The 19,592-nt window shown below is 41.8% G+C and overlaps 1 protein-coding gene across 2 annotated transcripts in view; it reads right to left on the reverse strand.

Moving 5' to 3' along the window:
• The window catches only part of aff1 (AF4/FMR2 family, member 1), a 131,954-nt gene that overhangs the window by 84,382 nt on the left and 27,980 nt on the right, over positions 1 to 19,592 (reverse strand). The window contains exon 1 of one of the 2 annotated variants that reach the window (XM_080190913.1): positions 4,608 to 4,819. The exons of the other annotated variant lie outside the window; for it this stretch is intronic. Within the exon in view, the coding sequence (XP_080047039.1) occupies positions 4,608 to 4,693 (86 nt within the window). The 5' untranslated portion in view covers positions 4,694 to 4,819. Of the gene's footprint in view, positions 1 to 4,607; positions 4,820 to 19,592 lie in introns of those variants that run through there. 2 annotated transcript variants of the gene reach the window in all.

Consider the following 19,592-nt stretch of genomic DNA (forward strand, 5'->3'; position numbering starts at 1 on the left):
ATTTTTCCTCTCCCTAGCCAAGGGGCACTAATCCGGCTGAGATTAGCCAAGGAAAGACAGCAAATCAACCTCGGAATGAAAATAGAAAATGCTAGAACTAGTCAGCATCCACTATGACAGCAACATTGGAGGCAGAAACAGAGTTAACGTTCAGTTCTGATTAGGGGTAATCAAACAAACATCAACTCTGCTTCCCTCTTCAGAGATGTGTCTGACCTGCTGAGAATTTCCAGCATTTTGTTTTTTATTCCTAGGTTGAATTTCTATAGCATTTTGTTTCTGAATGAAAGCAACATTGCCACCCCCACCCCTGCTCTTCCCCCCACCGCCCCCTTTCCGTGCCTTCTTTAGGCTTTCACCCTCTCCTTTTCTTCTTTATGTACATATGCTTTGTCTGTAGGAAACAATACTTACTTTTCATTGTACATTAATACATGTGACAAGGATAAATCAAATCAAAAAGATTTTGTCTCTTTGATGGGCCACACTATTTACAATAAACCTGGATGCCAACCACAACAGTGTGTTGATAGGCTATTTGACTGCAGGGGCATCACAGCCAAGCAAAGTCCTATCCTCATCCGACACAATGTCCTTCCAGCAAGGAATTGCCTGGATAATGGTTAGCAGCAGAAATCTCGATTAAGCCCCGGGATACTGGGACTATTGCAGGATCCTTACCTCAGCCGAGATCAGTGAACTGAGAAATGAAATGGTGGCGACCTTTTTTGTTAGAGCTGCTCATTTACATTCACAATTATTCAGTTTCTCTCCCCCACATTCAAAATAGTTTTACAAACATTGAAGGAAATGAGAATCTTACTCCACATTGAAGTAGACTAATATCCAGTTTTTTAGTAACTGCACGAGGTTGAGTAGATACAACTGAACAGGATTTACTTGGGTAAAGTATTCCGCATTGACTGACCTGAATTCTGGAGTACGAAATGGGATTAAGCCAAGTAATGTGGCTAAACGAGCATTAGATTATCAAGGCAAAGCCATTTTGACTCACCAAGTCTGTACAAATTGGGTGGTTTTGTGATTTGTGGCATATTGAAAAGCTCAGCGACGCTCCACAGAATTGTTTGGCATTGCGGTAACCTGGGAGTTCCCAAGGTAAGCCTCGCACGGCTGTCGATGCCGAGTCTGCACATTCTCCCTGTGTCTGCATGGGTTTCCTCTGGACGCTCAGGTTTCCTCCCACAGTCCAAAAATGTGTCGATTAGGTGGACTGGCCATGCTAAATTGCCCCTTAGTGTCTTGGTTAGGGGAATTAGCAGGGCAAATGTGTGGAGTTATAGGCAGAGGACCTGGGTAAAATGCTCTGTCAGAGAGTCGGCGCAGACTTGATGGGCCGAATGGCCTACTTCTGCACTGCAGGGACTCTATGATTCTAAGAGAGTAAAACTGCCACACTAAAACAGACTAGAAAGACTGACTTACTGTATGCAATGTAATGAGAGATGGACTACTACAATGTAAAATAAACCCTTGCACTAGTCTAGCTTTGATGTCATGGCTTTTGGTCATGCTCGTGTCAGCATTTAATATTGAAACCGCTTAGGTAAACACTTAACTTAGGTATATAAACAGTTGGTGGTGCCGGAACGGATTTCTGAATTGTCCCTTCCTACTCCATCTGTCTGCGTTACTTGACCCTGGATAACACGACCACAATTTACTAATATATTTAAAAATAGACAAATGCAACATAACGTCAGCTTGTAGCTTTAATGGAAGGTTATAAAAGGAAAGTGAAGCTTCCATTTGCATGCGTCTCTTAAAAGGTTTTCGCTTTTCAATAAAATGCATGCAGGTTTTACACCAGGAAATAGATTGGAAATGAAATGCGAGTGGTTTGCAAAAACTAGAACTGCAGAACTAGTGCAAAATGTCTGGTGTTGGTTTGACTTTGATTCTTTGCCCTTGTCAATGCCAGGCCTTAAACTAAAACTGGCCGCTTGCCTGTAGAAATAGAAAATCAGCCCAAACTATGACTAGAGGTGGTATGGCTAGAGGAGGTACAATTTTATAAAGGATGGGTGTTGTTATTGTAAATAACCTTACATTAAATATAAATGTAGAAAATATTTTTAAACTCCCAACCATCAAGGAACATTTATGCTGATATTCAAGAACATGATCAAACAGTACACTGACGGCAGGCTTAACAAGGGCCGAGTGAGACGATGTTGGCACCTGCCCCCAGATTACTGGGGTGAACTCAGGGGTGTCCCCTGTCAGAAACACGCTTGGCAGGAGTATATAAAATACAGCCCAATGTTGAGTCCAGTATGGCTCTTCTTTGAAATCAAACAAGTTCTGATCAACACAGGCTCAAAACATTAACTGCTTTTCTCCTCAAAAATACTCTCAGACCTGCTGAGATTTTCTAGCATTTACTGTTTTTTTTAGATTTACATTTTGCTTTTATATCTTTAACTTATGCAGCTCAATGATAAGAAACATTGTATTATAAAGAACAAAGTGTAGGAACAGGCCTTTACCGTCCCCCACCCTCTCCAAGCCTGTACTGATCATGATGCCCCAACTAAAACAAATCTTTTGCCCTTACTCTGTCCGTATCCCTCTATTTCTTCCATCTTCATGTATGCACCCAGATGGCTCTTAAATGTTTCTAATGTGCCTGCTTCCACCAGAACCTCTGACAGCACCCACTACTCGCGACATGAAAAGCTTCACCTGCACACCTCCCTTAAACTTTTCCCCTCTCACCTTGAACCTGTGCCCCCTTATAATTGACACCTCCATCCTTGAAAAAAGTCTGATTATCCACCCTGTCTGTGCTCTCAATTTTGTAGACCTTCATCAGGTCTCCCCTCAGCCTTCGTCTTTCCAATGAAAACAATTCCAGTTTATTCAACCTCTCTTCAGAGGCAACACCCTGGTGAACCTCCTTTGCACTCTCTCCAAAGCTTCCATGTCCTTCTGATTGTGTGGAGTGGTGACCAGAACTCCACACAATACTCAAAATGCGGCCTAACCAAGATTTTATGTAACTGCAACATGATTTCCCACTCCTGTACTCAATGTTCTGGCTGATGAAGGCAAACCTGCCAGATGTCTTCTTAATCACCTTGGCTACTTATGTTGCCACTTTTAGGGAACTGTCCAAGCATGCCCAGGTCCCTCTGTATGTTAACAAAATAAAGTTTATTTATTAGTCACAAGTAGGCTTACATTAATACTGTAATGAAGTTACTGTGAAAATCACCCAAGGGTTCTGCCATTTACAGTATAATTCATAACTGAATTTGATTCTCCAAAATGCATCATCTCACGTTAGTCTGGATTAAACGCCATCTGCCATTTCTGTGCCTGAGTCTCCAATTTATCTATTCTGCTGTATCCTCTGACGAACCTTGGCACTATTAGTAACTCCACCAATCTTTGTGTCATCCACAAACTTACTAATCAAACCACCCACACTTTCCTCCAGATCATTTATATATACACTACAAATAGGAGAGATCCCAGCACCGATGCCTGCAGAACACTACCTGGTACAGATCTCCATTCTGAAAAACACCCCTCCACTGCTATTCTGTCTTCTATAACCAAGCCAGTAATGTACTGCAAGATTAAATAGCTCTCAGATCATCCCTTGCATCCTGTGCTATCATGCCCTGCTTATAGCTAGCTACTCCTGCCAGGAGGTCTGCTGTCATGTTGGGTCATGTTTGTCTCTCTTGCGCCACCCTCACACATTCACTGTAGCACGTCTGCAACTGCTCTGTGACATCCGTCATCCAGCCATGCCTAGATTGCACCTCTTTTCTGTTGTCTCCACTTTGCCTCTAGAAGGGATCTCTGCCGCTTTTCAACACAGGTCACAATACTGACATTTTCTTATCTGGGCGCCACTCTTGGATGTCCCATGTATCTTGTTACTTCGAAAACAAAGCTAAAACTTTCTAGCGCTTTTCATTCAGTAACACATCAGATACAAGATTAGCAGTATTTCACCAACCGACCTCAGAATACAAAACATGCACCTTTCAGACTGCGTTATCATGTGTACAAAACGGAAATAAATTCAGATCTAAAACTACTTCCTACAATTGGGTAGCAGATTTCTTAACAGATAAGTGGCCATTTTAACAGTGGATCACAGTACTGTTCAGAGCAAACGTTTCATCACCGAAACAGTGCATGTGTCACCTTCCAGCCTACTGGTTAGTGTATTATATACATTTCCATCTCCACTTATAACACAGGAAAGTCTCAATACCCACCGATTATAATTAATTTTTTGAATGAACTATAGAACTGTCAAGTGTAATAAATCAAACATTATTAACTGTTAGATGTTTTCCAAAGTGCTGATACAACACAAAAATAAATCATTCTTGCCCCGATTAACATTTTCACTCCTGTAGATTTCTTTTAAAAATTACCAATTCTACCTGAACACAAAGTGTTCAAAAGAAACTTAAAGGTTGACTTAAGCCTCAGAATTTGAGTGCTTTGAAGCAAAGTGCTAATTCAGTTGGAGAAGCAGCGCTTTCTAGAATTCTCATTCTATTTATAATAAGCTCAAAATTTACAGACTTTGTGTTAAAGATCAGCTCTGAGCTACATACCAATATTGCATGTAAAACGACATCACCAAACTGTTCAGCTCGAATAGGAATGAGACAGGGTTACAAACAGCTCCAGGAAAATGCATCCATATATAAAAAAAACGGTTCTCAATAGTAAACGCTAAGCCACACTCTTCATAAACTTGCAGTTTGAAGGTGGGGGGAGGGGGGAAGAAAATAAAAGATAAAGTCGTTCAACATACTCTGGTGCTTCTCAATTCTTCGCTGTGCTGAGCATTCTCACACAAACTAGCCTGTTAAACGAGGTTAGTCATGCATTACCACTAAATGCCACTTGACGCTGCCATGGCAACAACCGTCCTAGATTACAGATGGTGGTACACAGCTGACTCCTCATTTATCACATGCGTAGACAACATTTCTGCGACTGCTCTTTTCTGAAGCAACTCCACCGTAACTACCTGGCCGTTCTCGTGCCTGTCACTGCTACAAAAAAGGCAGACATCCCTGATTTCATCAGAGCTTACGTCAGCTCATACACACACCAGCCTATTTTAGTATTATCCACGAGAAATGCCACTGATTTCTCGTCATCTAAAACCACATCAGCTGTGAAGACGGGGCAAGCAAATATAAGCAGTGCAGTGATTTCATCAGCTTTCTAGTTTGCTGGGGCCTCCCAGTGCACATTTACATTGTTTTAACTGTCCAGTTTGTGGTCACAGATTTGATCTTCCTTCCTTCCCTCTCTACTTCTGTCTCCAGGCTGTTGCCAACCGAGGTAGCACAGCGGCACAATGGTTAGCACTGCTGCCTCAACAGCAGCAGGGACCTGGGCTCCATTCTCGGTTTAGGTTCACTATCTGTGCAGAGTCTGCACGTTCTGCCCGTATTGGTATGAGTTTCCCCCGGGGGCTCCGGTTTCCTCACAGTCTGAAAGATATGCTGGTTAGGTGCACTGACCACACTAAATTCTCCCTCAATGTACCCAAACAGGGGCCGGAGTGTGGCGACTAGGGGATTTTCACCGTAACCTCATTGCAGTGTTAATGTAAGCCTACTTATGACAACAATAAATAAACTTTAAACAACTGTTGGCTACATTTCCCAACATTACAACAGTGCCTACTCTTCTAAAGTACTTCAACGGCTGTGAGGTACTTCGGGACATCCAGAGATTGAGTAACAATACAAATTCAGGTTCTTTTCTTTTAAAATTGCCAAGTTCTTGCATTTCCTTGATCACACCAAATATATTTCAACTTAATTTTGATAAGGTTCAAAGTTAAGTGCCCCAGAGTTTCTGCATTTCTTTCCTTCATTCCCTCCGCACCAGATACTGAGTGGAGAAGCTAAAGGGAAGCTGATTGTTTCTCACACAGGGTTGTGAAGATCAAGTTTGTGCACTGGGGGTCAATTGTAGGAGTAAGCAGTTTGAGCACAGACCTTGTTGACATCTGCTCTTTGCTCCTGGCTTCCTGTCAGTCACAGATCCAGCACTCAGTCAGTACTGCGAGTACACTACTCCCAGGTTCACTAAATCAATTTCAGCTGCAAAAGCTTTGGAGCAGAGAGCAAAAGCAAAACTGCTCAAAAATCATAGCCAGGAAGAAGTTTCCCCACTTGCTGTCTTTTCCAGCTGCTTAAATTGAAATGTTTTACAAGCACAAGACAAAGAAATAAGAACAGGAGTAGCCAGTTAGGCCACTTGAGTCTGCTCCACCATTCACAGTTGACCTGACATGCCTCACATCCACTTTCCTGCCTTTTCCCCATAACCCTCGATTCCCTTACTGATCAATAAATCTATTTATCTCAGCCTTTAATGTACACAGGACTCTGTCCCCACAGCTTTGTGGCAAGGAGTTCCAGAGATTCACAACTCTCTGAGAAGAAATTCCTCCTTATCTCAATCTTAAATTGGCACCCCTTTATTCTGGTACTATGCCCTCCCAGGGAGTCTAGAGCCCTTCTAGACTCTCCCATGAGGGGAAATATTCTCTCAGCATTTATCCTGTCAAGCCCCTTAGAATCCTACATGCTTCAATGAGATCACCTCTCATTCTTCTAAATTCCAATGAGACTCAAATCATTTAATCTTCCGATACCAGGGATCATCCCAGTGACCCTTCTCTGAACTGTCTCCAAGTAAATAATATCTTTCCTTAAATAAGGGAACCAAAACTGCTCTGTCTCCAGATGTGGTCTCACCAATACGTTGTACTATTGCAGCAAGACCTCCCTACTCTTATACTCCAACCGCCCTGAAATAAGAGTCAACATTCCATTAGTCTTCCTGATTATCTGCTGCCCCTATGTGCTAGTTTTCTGTGTTTTGTGCACAAGTACCCCAAGTCCGTTTTGTTGCAACTTTCTGGGGTGTTTCTCAATTGAAATAATACTGTTCTTTTATTCTCCCTTTCAAAATTAACAGCTTCACAGTTTCCCACATTATACTCCAATTACCAACTTTTTGCCCACTTACTTAACCTATCAATATCTTCCTGTAAATTGTATCCCTCTCGCAACTTGTCTTTCCACCTATTTTTTGTGTTGTCTGCAGATTTGGCTACAGTACACTCAATTCCTTTTTCCAAGTCATTAATACATATTGTAAACAGTTGCGATTCCAGCAATGATCCCTGTGGAACCCCTCTGGTTACAGGTCACCAACCTGAAAAAAAACCTTTATTCCCACTCACTGTTGTTTCCTGCCCATTAGCCAATTCTCTATCCACGTCAATTTTCTACCTCCAACACCATAGGCTCTTATGTTATGACAATCTTTTGTGAGGTACTTCGTCAAATGCCTTCAGATGTCCAAATACAACACATTTACTGGTTCCCCCCATTCCACTCTGGTTGAGACTTCCTCGAAATTCCTCACAATTTCCGTTGTATGAAGCCATGCTGACTCTGGTTGATTAGATCATCATTTTCAAATGTGCTATCAGTTCCTTAATAATTCATTCCAACATTTTTCCAACAATAGATGTTAGATTAGTCAGCCTATTTTTTGCTGCTTTGTGCTTTCCACCCTTTTTGAATAGGGGTGTCATAGTGATGGTTTTTCAATCTTCCTGCGCTTCTCCAGAACCTAAGGATTTTTGGAATATTACAATCAATACTCTGTAGCTGCTTTTTTTTAAGACCCCCAGGTTCAGGCAGGCCATCAGAACCAGGGGTCTTATCTGCCTTCAGCCCCATTAGTTTGTCTAATACTACTTCTCTAGTGATGGTACTTAACTCCTCTCCTGTATTCAAAGTATCTTTGGTTAGGTGCATTGGCCATGCTAAAATTCTCCCTCTGTGTACCCGAACAGGTGACAGAGTGTGGTAACTTCATTGCAGTGTTAATGTAAGCTTGCGTTTAGTAAATAAACTTTAAAAATAGTATCTTCCACCGTAAAATATGCAAAATATTGTTCAATTCCTCTGTCATTTCCCTGTTCCCACATGAGGAGATGTGGAAATTGTTGGTAGTAGGAGCGAGGAGAGGGAGAACAGCACTGGGTTGTAGTCAGGAACTCAAATGATATCTGATTTCTTTTCACTGCCCTGGCCCAAAAAATTGAAGTCAATCATATTGCATCAGTGATACCTAAACTAAAGAAATGAACTTGGTATTTTTCTGCTTGATGTGGCTTAGTACAATAAACTACACCATCTTTATCTGTTGGAGAACAAGGGAGAGGAAGTGGTTATGAACATGTGGTTGTGACATTATAGATTCTGCAAAAAATGCAAATCTTCCTTTTAAATGGACACAAGAAGCCTTAAAAAGGCTGCCGAAAGCCATCTAACCTTCTGCAATGTTTGTCTAGCTTCCAGAAGGCATCATGTGGATTGCATATAGACATATCCAAACATATTGTGAGATTTGAAATTCAATGTGCATTTCCAAAAGTGAGGAATTAATTGACAATGGCTTCCCTGGAGGTCTGAATAGCTATTTCCCATCTCGCCAAACCTGGAAGAATGGTAGCAACTGAAGTTAATGGTTGAGGAATTTAAAAAGGTTAATTATCTCAGCAAAAAGATCATGGATGGGACAATGCCCCCATACCTGGGCTGACCAATATCTAATATGGGAGCACAATTTGATAGTCTGGGATAGCAGCCACTTTTTGAGTTTTGAACTGTATAAAGTCTAGCTGAGAACAGACACCTCATGCAGCAAACCAAGAAAACATCCGTAAGACAGTTCCAGCTCACAGCTGAACTAACCGTGGACAGGATGGGCGCGCCAGGGTTCTCCCTGCTGCCCAGAGTCACAGAGGAAGTTGTCCAGAAATCCTCACTGTCCTGAAGAGGGAATCCAGGCAATCTTTAAGTGTCGTGCTGGCAAAGCCAAAACGAAAAAGGGGCCTTCACTTACTCCGTAAAGATACTCTACCTGCTCAGTCCATCTGAAAAGCCAAACACCAATTATCCGACTACAGAAATCAAAAGGTACTGAACGCAACTCTTCAACTTCAACATTTCATTCCAAACAATCAGCACTGCAACTGCGAGCTATGGGACAGCAATGATATCTTAAAGAACTGAACTAAATTTTCACCTTTATAAATTTAAATTTAATCTTTGCAGGTACTTGGTTAGTAACTTTACTACTTTTTAAGTAATAGCAGTAGTTCTGTAATAAACTAACCTTTATCTTTTTAAGACTTAAGCTTTGCTGTCAGTTATTTTTAAATTGAACCGCTCGCAAATTTCAAGGGGACTACATACAAGCACACACAAAATCTTAGCTCACGGACCACTTTGAGGAAATGCCTTTTACAGGGTCATGCATGACAACGGATACAAAATAAGGGAATCCTTCAAAACAAACTGAATGCAACTATTTTGGGATAAGTTGAATGCACAATTATCAAAAGCAACAGTTTAGGGCGAGAGATTACGAGGTGATCACTACGTTGCAAGGTTCAGATGACTAGTTTGGAAGACAAAATGTTAGAGGCTAAGTGGTGCTTTCCAGTAGTCTTATCTGTACCACACTGTTGCATGCATCACTACTGGACACCCTATTCTGTCAGGTCATGGTGGGGTTGATAAAGGACTAGAGTGCAATACCTCCAATTAAACCCATTGCTCAAATTCAAGTCCCATTTCACATACCAGCTGATTTGTGGTGCTGTTCGCTGATAGCCCAGGGCTTTGATTATGGTTGTGATAGTTAGCTCTCATCTTGTCCACTTAAGGCAGCCGTACATGGTCGATTATCACATGGCCACTACAGCTAAATTATGAAATACTCTTTATATTAATATTTGTAAAGGCATCCAACATTTGATGTACATTTACATGTTTAAAAACTTCAATTTGTAAATTCTTCTTCCCATATATATGTAATAAACTGATGTAAACTTAACATACTAATTGTGCTCACCTACTAGTAGACACACTACAGTTCTACCAATGTGGGGAGTATATAATTACTGCACAATAAATTTACATACATTAGTTTCCATTATCAAAACATGGGAAAATTGACCCTTCATCGGCTGAACTTTGCATTATTTGATCATTTATGTACAAGGACACAGGAATTAGATGAGCATATTAACAATCTTACACCTGGTCTTAATTTTGTTTTTCTCACATTTGTGTGAATCTTTTGCATAATAATATGTTTAGGTCAATTATAATGGGAACTGTTCAAAGTAAACTCCTTACATTACAATTACTACTGTGTCCGTATTGGAAACTAACAACTCAAAATGCAGCTTCAGCTTCTTCACCTACACTGCAGAAAATTGTCTTCTGCTCCAAATAATTCTACTTGACTTCTCACACTCTAATTGACTGGCAATATTACAAATAAAACATCAAAAAGGATAAACTTAAAAACTAATGCAATTTAACTAATTCAGAATTGACCAGGGTTTTACAGATATGGGAATAAGCCTTCTAGAATTGTCTGTTGCGAGACAGCACGGTGGCAACAGTGCTTAGCACTGGTGTCTCACCGTGCTAGGGACCTGGATTCAATTCCAGCCTGGGTCAGTGTCTGTGTGGAGTTTGCACATTCTCCTCGTGTCTGCGAGGGTTTCCTCCCGGGGCTCTGGTTTCCTCCCACAGTCCAAGGATGTGCAAGTTAGGTTGATTGGCCATACTAAATGGCTAGTCCGGAAGAAATTAGCAGGATAAATACGTGGGGTTGTGGGGATAGGACCTGAATGGGATTGTTGTGGGTGCAGGGTTGATGGGCTGAATAGCCCCTTCTACACTGTAGCGATTCTATGACGCTTGTGAATCACAGTCAATAATATTGTTTGAGACTTCAGACTCACCTTGATCTTCCGGCATTTTCTCTTTTGGCTTCAGATTCCAGCATTCACATTAATTTGCTTTTATCACACCTCAATCTAGCTCTGTCTGGGATGTGCAGTTTCAGAATGCTTGTCTGATGTTATCCTCTATTGCCCTTCCCTCTTTAATGTGCTATCTAAAACTACCAACAAAGGTCACAACTCTTAATACCTTAGGTGACATGAGCTAACATACGTACCCAAAACAATTAAATACATAACATCTCAATCAGTATACTGCAACATTGCAAAAGTATTAGATTCAGAGAGCAAAGGCCAGGCTACTGACAAGACATTTTAAACAAAGACTTCAGTTCTTAAAATATTTGGAGTAACTTTGGAATCTGTGGCATAATTAATTTGTTCAGCTAAATTATTCTTGCTAAATTAGAATATAGTAGAGCTAACTGGTAAGTAACAGGTACAAATCATTCCAACAGCTGAACTTTGGAACAGTGTTTACTTTAGCAGCAACAACCTATAAATAAACTTCATGAATAAGGTAGCAGTGGGGCGGGGTGGGAGGAACACAAGGTGAATTCCAATAGTCATATCTAATGAATCTAATCTATGCTTTTTACTGCAGCAATTTTCAGGTTACTACTGGGCAAGAAATTACTTCTGAAAAAAAAACTTATGCTTTTAAAAAAAATGGATAAATGTATTCAGGTTGGTTTGTGCCTGGCCACATAGATGAGAAAATGCCAATTTCAAACTCTTAAAGAAGAGCTTGCATTGATACGCTTTCACATTTTTAGAATGTCTCAAATCACAGCTCGAAGAAGTATAGCTGCTGTTGTTTGGCAGACAAATAAAGAAGCCATTTGCTCTCCGCAAAGTACCATAAACAGCGAACTGCAAATGACCAGTTAATCAGTTTTGATGGTGGCAGTTGAGAGAGGAATGTTAGCCCGAACACTGGAAGAATTCCTTAAGAAATACCACAGGATCTTTTAGACCCAGCTAAATAGACAGACTTGGATAAGAGGTCTTGCCCAAAAGACACCAGATCCAACAGTACAGCATTCCCTCCGTACTGCATTAGAGTGCCAGCTAGATAATGTGCTAAAGTCCTGCAGTGGTGCTCGATACCACAATCTTCAGATCCAGAGCCAAGAGGGCAAGCAGCTGAGTTAAAAACCGTACTCAGTTACCTAATCCCAATGTTGAGACATAAAAGGGCTCCGGACTTGGCTGGAGGAGACGGAGAATGAAAAGGATTTACTTTAATCAATGTTCCCATTTTGAACAGCTCTATAGGGATACAGGCTGCAAATTACTTGCACGTGAGTGCCAGCGGCTGAGATTAGAATCAAGCTCAGCTGCAATGGCCAAAATAGTCAGCAAACCATAAATTCACTGCATGGAAACAGGCCTTTCTGCCCTTTGTTTAAACTGGTAAGCTTGTCTCAATTGCCCACATATCCCTCTATACCCATCTTATCCACATAACTGTCTAAATGCTTTATAGAGTCAATCTGTAATGATTCACAGTTGGAGAACACAAATAATTCCCCAGAAACGAGCAAAATCCAGTAATATGTCATTCATCAACTCGAACTTCAAATTTTGTAAATTATAGCAAATTCTTTGCCTCTGTACATATTCCACTTTAGAACATATGGAAATACACAGACTTTTCAGACACTCGAGAATTATTGGCAAAAACTAAAAACAGCTATAGCTTCTTAGGACTCAGAATATTAGCTAAACAGGTCAAGATTCTTGTCCATTTACAAAGTAGGATGAAATGCGGGATTAAAAAAAAATTTTCCTCAATCCTTTTCCAACCATCTAGTACTAGTGGAAAGTACTGTATTCATTATAGAACATCTTATCTTTACTAAACTTTCAAACACTCATATTCTCACCACTGAGGAGCTTTAGTGATAGTTTGTATATTCCCCCAGCTGCTGACGATTTCCTTCCTTCCCCCACATCGTAGACACTTCAACAGCAGCATCACTCCAACAACATCGATCAACTTTGTCTCACTCAATTTGCCATCATCCTTGTTGAGGATCACACTGCCGGATCCTTTACTTCGTGTGATATTCATAAATGCACATTTCCAGAAAAGAATGCCACAAAGCATCCACCATTGAGGGTTTATACATATTGCTATCACTTGGGAAGTATTGTTGAGTTACAGGGAGAATCAGAAAAGGGAGGAAAAAGAACCACTTACTTCGTAATTAACATGGGAAAAATGTCCAAGGCAGCATCACAAAAGTTTATGGCAAATCAGGCACCCAGCCAGAAATGAAAAAAAATTAGGACCAAAGGAGAGTCTGAAGTTGGCTGTCAATGTACTGGATAAGGACGTGTGGTTGGAAACTCAGTTTTGGTATTGAAAAGATGCCAAAGTAGAACAATCTGGTTGAGCTGCAGACATTGCTCAATGAGGAAATGGAGACAGCAGTGAGGATATGAAGCTAATGGCAGGAAAGAAGGACAATGGGTTTTAGACTTGCCAACATTTGCTGGATGAAGTTGCAGCAAATCCAACACTGGATAGCAGACAAGCAACCTAGTAACAAATGTGGCAAAGAAAAAGAATTTATTGGATTTATCATCGTCACATGTATTAACATACAGTGAAAAGTATTGTTTCTTGCGCACTATACAGACAAATCATACCATGCATAGGGAAGGAAAGAGTGCAGAATGTGGTGTTACAGTCATAGCTATGGTGTAGAGAAAGCGCCAAATCTGTATGAGATTGAATTGAGAGCATTGTTAGAGAGTTTAAAAGAGTTAGAAGGAAGTTTTAGAAGCATAGAATGAGAGTAAAAAATAAAATTAGAAGGTATGCTGGGCACAGGTTGCAAGAAGTCACCTTTCTCCACACCATCTTGAGGGAAAAAGAAACTTTACATCTGACTTCAGGATGTCCCAAAAAGAAGCTTTGTAGTCAATTAAATACAATTAATACTTTTGAAGTACAGTCATTAAACGCACCAGCCAATTCACACACAACCACATCCCACAAACAGCAATGTGATAATGACCAAATAATGTGTTTTATTGAAGTTAGCGAGGGATAAAATATTGACCACGGAAAGTGAACGCTCTGCCCTGCTCTTCTTCAATATAGTGTCATGATATCTTTTCTGACTACCCGAGAGTGTCATGGTTAACATCTCGTCCAAAAGGAGCCACTACTGATAGTGCAGGAGTGGAGCCTCAGTGTAGATTTTGGGGTCTTGAACCTACAACCTTTAGACCAAAAGAGTGCTGCACTAACCTTACGGTGACCATCTGGTGGGGATGTATAACTAGATGCCCACTGACATAAATTTTGAAGATAACACGAATGGTGTTGTAAATATATTCTATGTAGATAATTATTTGTCTATTTTGTATGTAGACAAAGACCAATTATAGATGCATTACTGCCATCCCAACAGAAATCAGCCAAGTTCTTCCAACAAAAAAACTTGAACAAGACTTCTGCATTTTAGAGACAAAATGATTAATCTGACTATTGAAGAAATGTTCCTTTGATCCTGAATTACAGTCTTCCAAAGACTGATTTTACTACTTGCTGTTAGTGACCATCAAATTTGTGAAAAAAATATGATACAGCACCATTTACAAACACCAGACATCCCAAAACACCTTGCAGTCAATAAAGTACTTTCAAAAGTATCTGCATGGGTTTCATCCAGGTAGTCCGGTTTCCGCCCACAGTCCAAAGATGCGCGAATTAGGTTGACTGGCCATGCTAAACTGTCAGGGAATTAGCAGGGTAAATGTGTGGGGTTACAGGAATAGGGTCTGGGTGGGATTATGGTTGGTGCAAACTCAATGAACCTCTTTCTGCACTGTAGGAATTCTATGATTCTATGAGATGTAAACCGTAATGTATGAAGTGCAGCAGCTAATTGAGAACAGCAAAGTTCCACAAATAGCAATCTGATGATGATCAGGTAATCTGTCCCACCAGCAGGACAGAGCCAGCAGAAATGGTTGCACACTGGTATAGTCAGGATGGAGTTGCCCTGAGAATTCTCAACATCAACCCAGACTCCACAAAGTCACATGGCACCAGAGCACTGAGGCTGGCAAAAGTCCAGAACTTACTCTGGATTGGGGCTTCAATGTCTTATCACCAGGAGTGGCTCGGTAGCACCACACCGGGTATGGCTGCAAGACTGGGCCTGCGGCAGATGGCAACAGAACCAACGAAAGGGAAAAAGATACTTGACTTCATCCTCACTAACCTGTCTGGCACAGGCCTATCCATCCATGACAGTGTCAGTAGGAGTGACCACAGCACAGTCCTGGTGAAGATGACATTCCGTCTTCACACTAGGGATATCCTCCTTCATTTTGTGAGGCAGTAACACCATGCCATATGGGGTTGATTTATAACAGATCTAGCAACTTAAGGTGAGATGCCGTGGACCATCAGCAGCAACAGAATTGTATTTACCCACAATCTGAAACCTCATGGCCTTGCGTATCCCTCACTCTATCACCAAGCCTGGGGATCCACCTTGGTTCAAAGAAGAGTGCAGGACAGCAGGCCAGGGTCAACACCAGGCACACCTAAAAATTAGGTGTTAACTTGGACAAGTTATAACACAGGACTACCTGCATGCCAAACAGCAAGTGATAGACAGAGCTAAGCAATTCTACAAACAACAGATCAGATCTCAGCTTGGCAGCCCTGCCATATCCAGCTGAGAATGGTGGTGGATAATTAAACAACTCACTGGAAAAGGCTCCATAAATGTTCCCATCCTCAACAATGGCAGAGTTCACTGCATCAGTGCAAATGATAAGGCAGAGGTGTCTTCAGCCAGAGATGTTGAGTGGATGATCCATCCTGGCCTCTTCTGGAGATCTTTGATGGATCTCCTTAGGGCTCTTAGCTGTGTTGAAAAGCGGAAGGATCATGGGATCCGGGTTCGTAGGATTCTCAAACCGGCCTCGCAGGTGGAGGATGTGGTCAAGAAGGTGTATGGTATACTGGCCTTCATTAATCGAGGGATTGAGTTTAGGAATCGGGAGGTAATGCTGCAACTTTATAAGACCCTTGTCAGGCCTCATTTGGAGTACTGTGTGCAGTTCTGGTCGCCTCACTACAGGAAGGATGTGGAAGCTATTGAGAGGGTGCAGAGGAGATTTACAAGGATGTTGCCTGGACTGGGAGGCATGCCTTATGAAGATAGGTTGAGGGAGCTGGGACTCTTCTCCCTGGAGAGACGAAGATTGAGAGGTAACCTGATAGAGGTTTATAAGGTGATGATAGGAATAGATAGGGTGGATTCTCAGAGGCTATTTCCCAGGGCTGAAATGGTGACGAGAGGACACAGGTTTAAGGTGCTGGGGAGTAGGTACAGAGAAGATGTTAGGGGTAAGTTTTTCACTCAGAGGGTGGTGAGTGAGTGGAATCGGCTGCTGTCGGTGGTAGTAGAGGCAAACTCGCTGGGGTCTTTTAAAAGACTTCTGGATGAGTACATGGGATTTAATGGGATTGGGGGTTACAGATAGTTCTATGGCCTGGTAGGTATGGATATGATCGGTGCAACTTGGGGGCCGAAGGGCCTGTTTGTGCTGTAGTGTTCTATGTTCTATCCCCATCATCACAGGTGCCAGTCTTTAACTAATTTGATTCACTCCACATGATATCAAAAAAAAAGCTGAAGGTACAAGCTAGTGCAAAAGCTAAGGATCCTGACAATATTCCTGCATCAATACTGAAGACTTGTGCCCCAGAGCTTGCCGTGTCTCTCCCAAGTGGTTACCATCTAACCACATCATTGGCATCTATTTGGCAAAATGGAAAATTGTCCAGGTATGTCCTGTATACAAAAAGCAGGACAAATCCAACCCGGCCAATTGCCACTTCAATCTACTTTTGATGACTGGTAAACTGATGGAAAGGGTACTCAGTGCTATCAAACAGCACCTGCTTAGCAATAACCAGCTCACTGCCCTCAGTTCAGTCCTGATTCAAATATGAACAAAAGAGCTGAACTTCAGAGGTGAAGAGAGAGTGACTGCCCTTGACATCATTTGACCGTGTATGGCATCTGGGAGACTTAGCAAAACACGAGTCAATTGGAAATAGGGGGAAACTCTTCACTGGTTGGACTTGTATCTGCTACAGAGGAAGATGGCTGTGGTGGTTGGAGGTCAATCTTCTCAGTTACAGAACATTATTACAGGAGTTCCTCAGGGTAGTGTCCTAGGCCCAAGCATCTTCAGCTACTTCATCAATTACTTTCCTTCTACCACAAGGTCACAAATGGGGATGTTTGCCGATGACTACACAACGTTCAGCACCATTCACAACTCCTCGGGTCACTAAAGCAGCACATGTCCGTATGCTGGAAGACCTGGACAATATCCAGGCTTGGGCTGACAAACATTATTTGCACCACACAGCGCCAGACAACAGCCATCTCCAACAAGAGAGAATCTAACCATCACCCCTTGACATTCAATGTCATTATCATGACTGAATCCCCCACTGATAACATCCTGGGGGGGCTACCATTGACCCCACCATGAACTGGATTAGCCATAAAAATACTGTGGCTACAACAGCAGGTCAGAGGCTAGAAATTCTGCAGTGAATAACTCACTTCCTGACTCCCCTAAGTCCGTCCACTAATTCCAAGGCACAAGTCAGAAGAGTGATGGAACACTCCCCACTTGCCTGGATGAGTGCAACACCAACACCACTCAGGAAGCTTAATACCATCCAAGACAAAGCAGCCCGCTTGATTGGTTTCCACAAACATTCACTTCCTCCATCACTGACACACAGTGGCAGCCTGTGTACTGACTGCAAGATGCATGACAGGAACTCACCAAGATTCCTGTGACAACACCTTGCAAACTCACCCCAAGCCACTCACTGTCCTTCTTTGGAAATATATTGCTGTTCCTTCACTGCATCAAAATCCTGGAATTCTCTAACAATATTGAGGGTGTACCTGCATCTCAGGGATTGCAGCTGTTCAAAAAGGCAGTTCACCACCACCTTCTCAAGGGCAACTAGGGATGGGTAGTAAATACTGGCCTAGCTAGCAACACTCCCATTCCATGAATTGAAAAAACAGTATAGTTAGTTTTAAGTTACTGTATTTAGCTAGAGTCAATTGTACTGCAATGACAAATCAGTACAAAAATGTGGTACATGTCTACACTGGAATCTCAAGGTTTCAACTGTAAAAATACCACAAACATTATTGCTTCCTGTGACTGAACATGTAGCAAGTTTATCAACAGCTTCTTTCAATAATATTTTGACTTCCCTCTACTGCTGGAGAATTCGCCTTCCAGGTCAGTTATTGTTTGAGGGAGCTGGAAAAAAGGAAACATATTTAGGCAGATTTTAGCCAATGTTTTTAAACAGGTAGTTTAAATGGGAAGTTCACAAAATACAACAAACATTTTGATTTAACATTTAAACCGGAACACTAATATTTAACAATAAACTGTTACAATGTCCGAAAACAATTTCAAATGATGGAAAGTCACTGTGCAGTTAGTAAGATAAGGTGTACTTTATCAGAGCAGTGGTTTTCAAGCACCCACATACCCCTTCCTCAACCCAATTCTTTCCAAAGAAACACCCATAAGCTGACACAGGCATGATGGGTCGAACGACTTCCTTCTGAAATCTATGTTTCTAAAGATGCTTACACCTGCGCTTTTACACTCGGACTCAACAAGCCTTTTGCTGCCCGTTCTCAACTATACTACTGCAGTTATCACTTTGCTTTGACCGCTGACGTTCTGTACCCAGCAAAACCCTTTAGCATCCCCTATCCTGATCATTCTGCCTAATAGCAGTACTAGGGAAGGGAGATACGATAGGGGCCCCAACACCAAGGAGAGACAAGAAAAACAGTGCTGTGGGAATCCCATCACCTTCAACTCACCCATATCCTGCTCCTTCCTCAACATTGAATCAACATCCTGGAATTCCCTCCCTAACACTTTGAGAGCAAAAAAAACTGCAGTGGCTATAAAGGTGCCAACACACCAATTCCTCTCCAGGGCAACTCGTGATAGGCAATAAATGAGGGTTTGCCAGGAGCAGCCACATCCTGAGAACAGGATTTTTAAATAAGGGGGACTGGAGCATATGAGTGGCACACAATTAACTTCATCATTTATTACCCGATCAGGCGTGACAATATGAACCTCAACCTGGGCTGCTTTGCAGGATCAGAGTGTGGACAGGTTTGGAAAAGATAATCCCAACTCTGTCTACCATTAAAGACCTGTTTAAACCCCTTCCCCCTGCCTTCTCTACTCTCACTGCTGGCTAATAAGTGCGAGAAACTCATCAATTGCTTCATTAAAACAGATGCTGCCATTACTTCCCCTGAACCTTTGCTTACCAAACTAAACTTCCATGACAACTCATCCAATCCTAGCCCTGAACGGTGTTTTCTCTCGAGCTTCTCCTTCATCTCTCTTGGGCCACCTCATCTTCCACATCGCATTCCAACTAAACTCATTTAACATCCCCAATGTGCTATTGAACTCCAAGCAATGCCCACACCATAATCCTATTCAGCACAAAATCAACCTACATATCTCAGTTCATCTGCCACTGAAACATACAACCATGCTAGTGACCTCCAAACTGGATTATTCCAATGCTCTCCAAGCCAGCCATCATTCTCCACAACTTTCAACTCATCAGATACTCATCTATACTTGTCACTCTTGTCCATGC

This window comes from Carcharhinus amblyrhynchos, chromosome 1 (assembly GCF_965287045.1).
Source record: "Carcharhinus amblyrhynchos chromosome 1, sCarAmb.v2.hapA, whole genome shotgun sequence".
Lineage (NCBI taxonomy): Eukaryota > Metazoa > Chordata > Chondrichthyes > Carcharhiniformes > Carcharhinidae > Carcharhinus > Carcharhinus amblyrhynchos.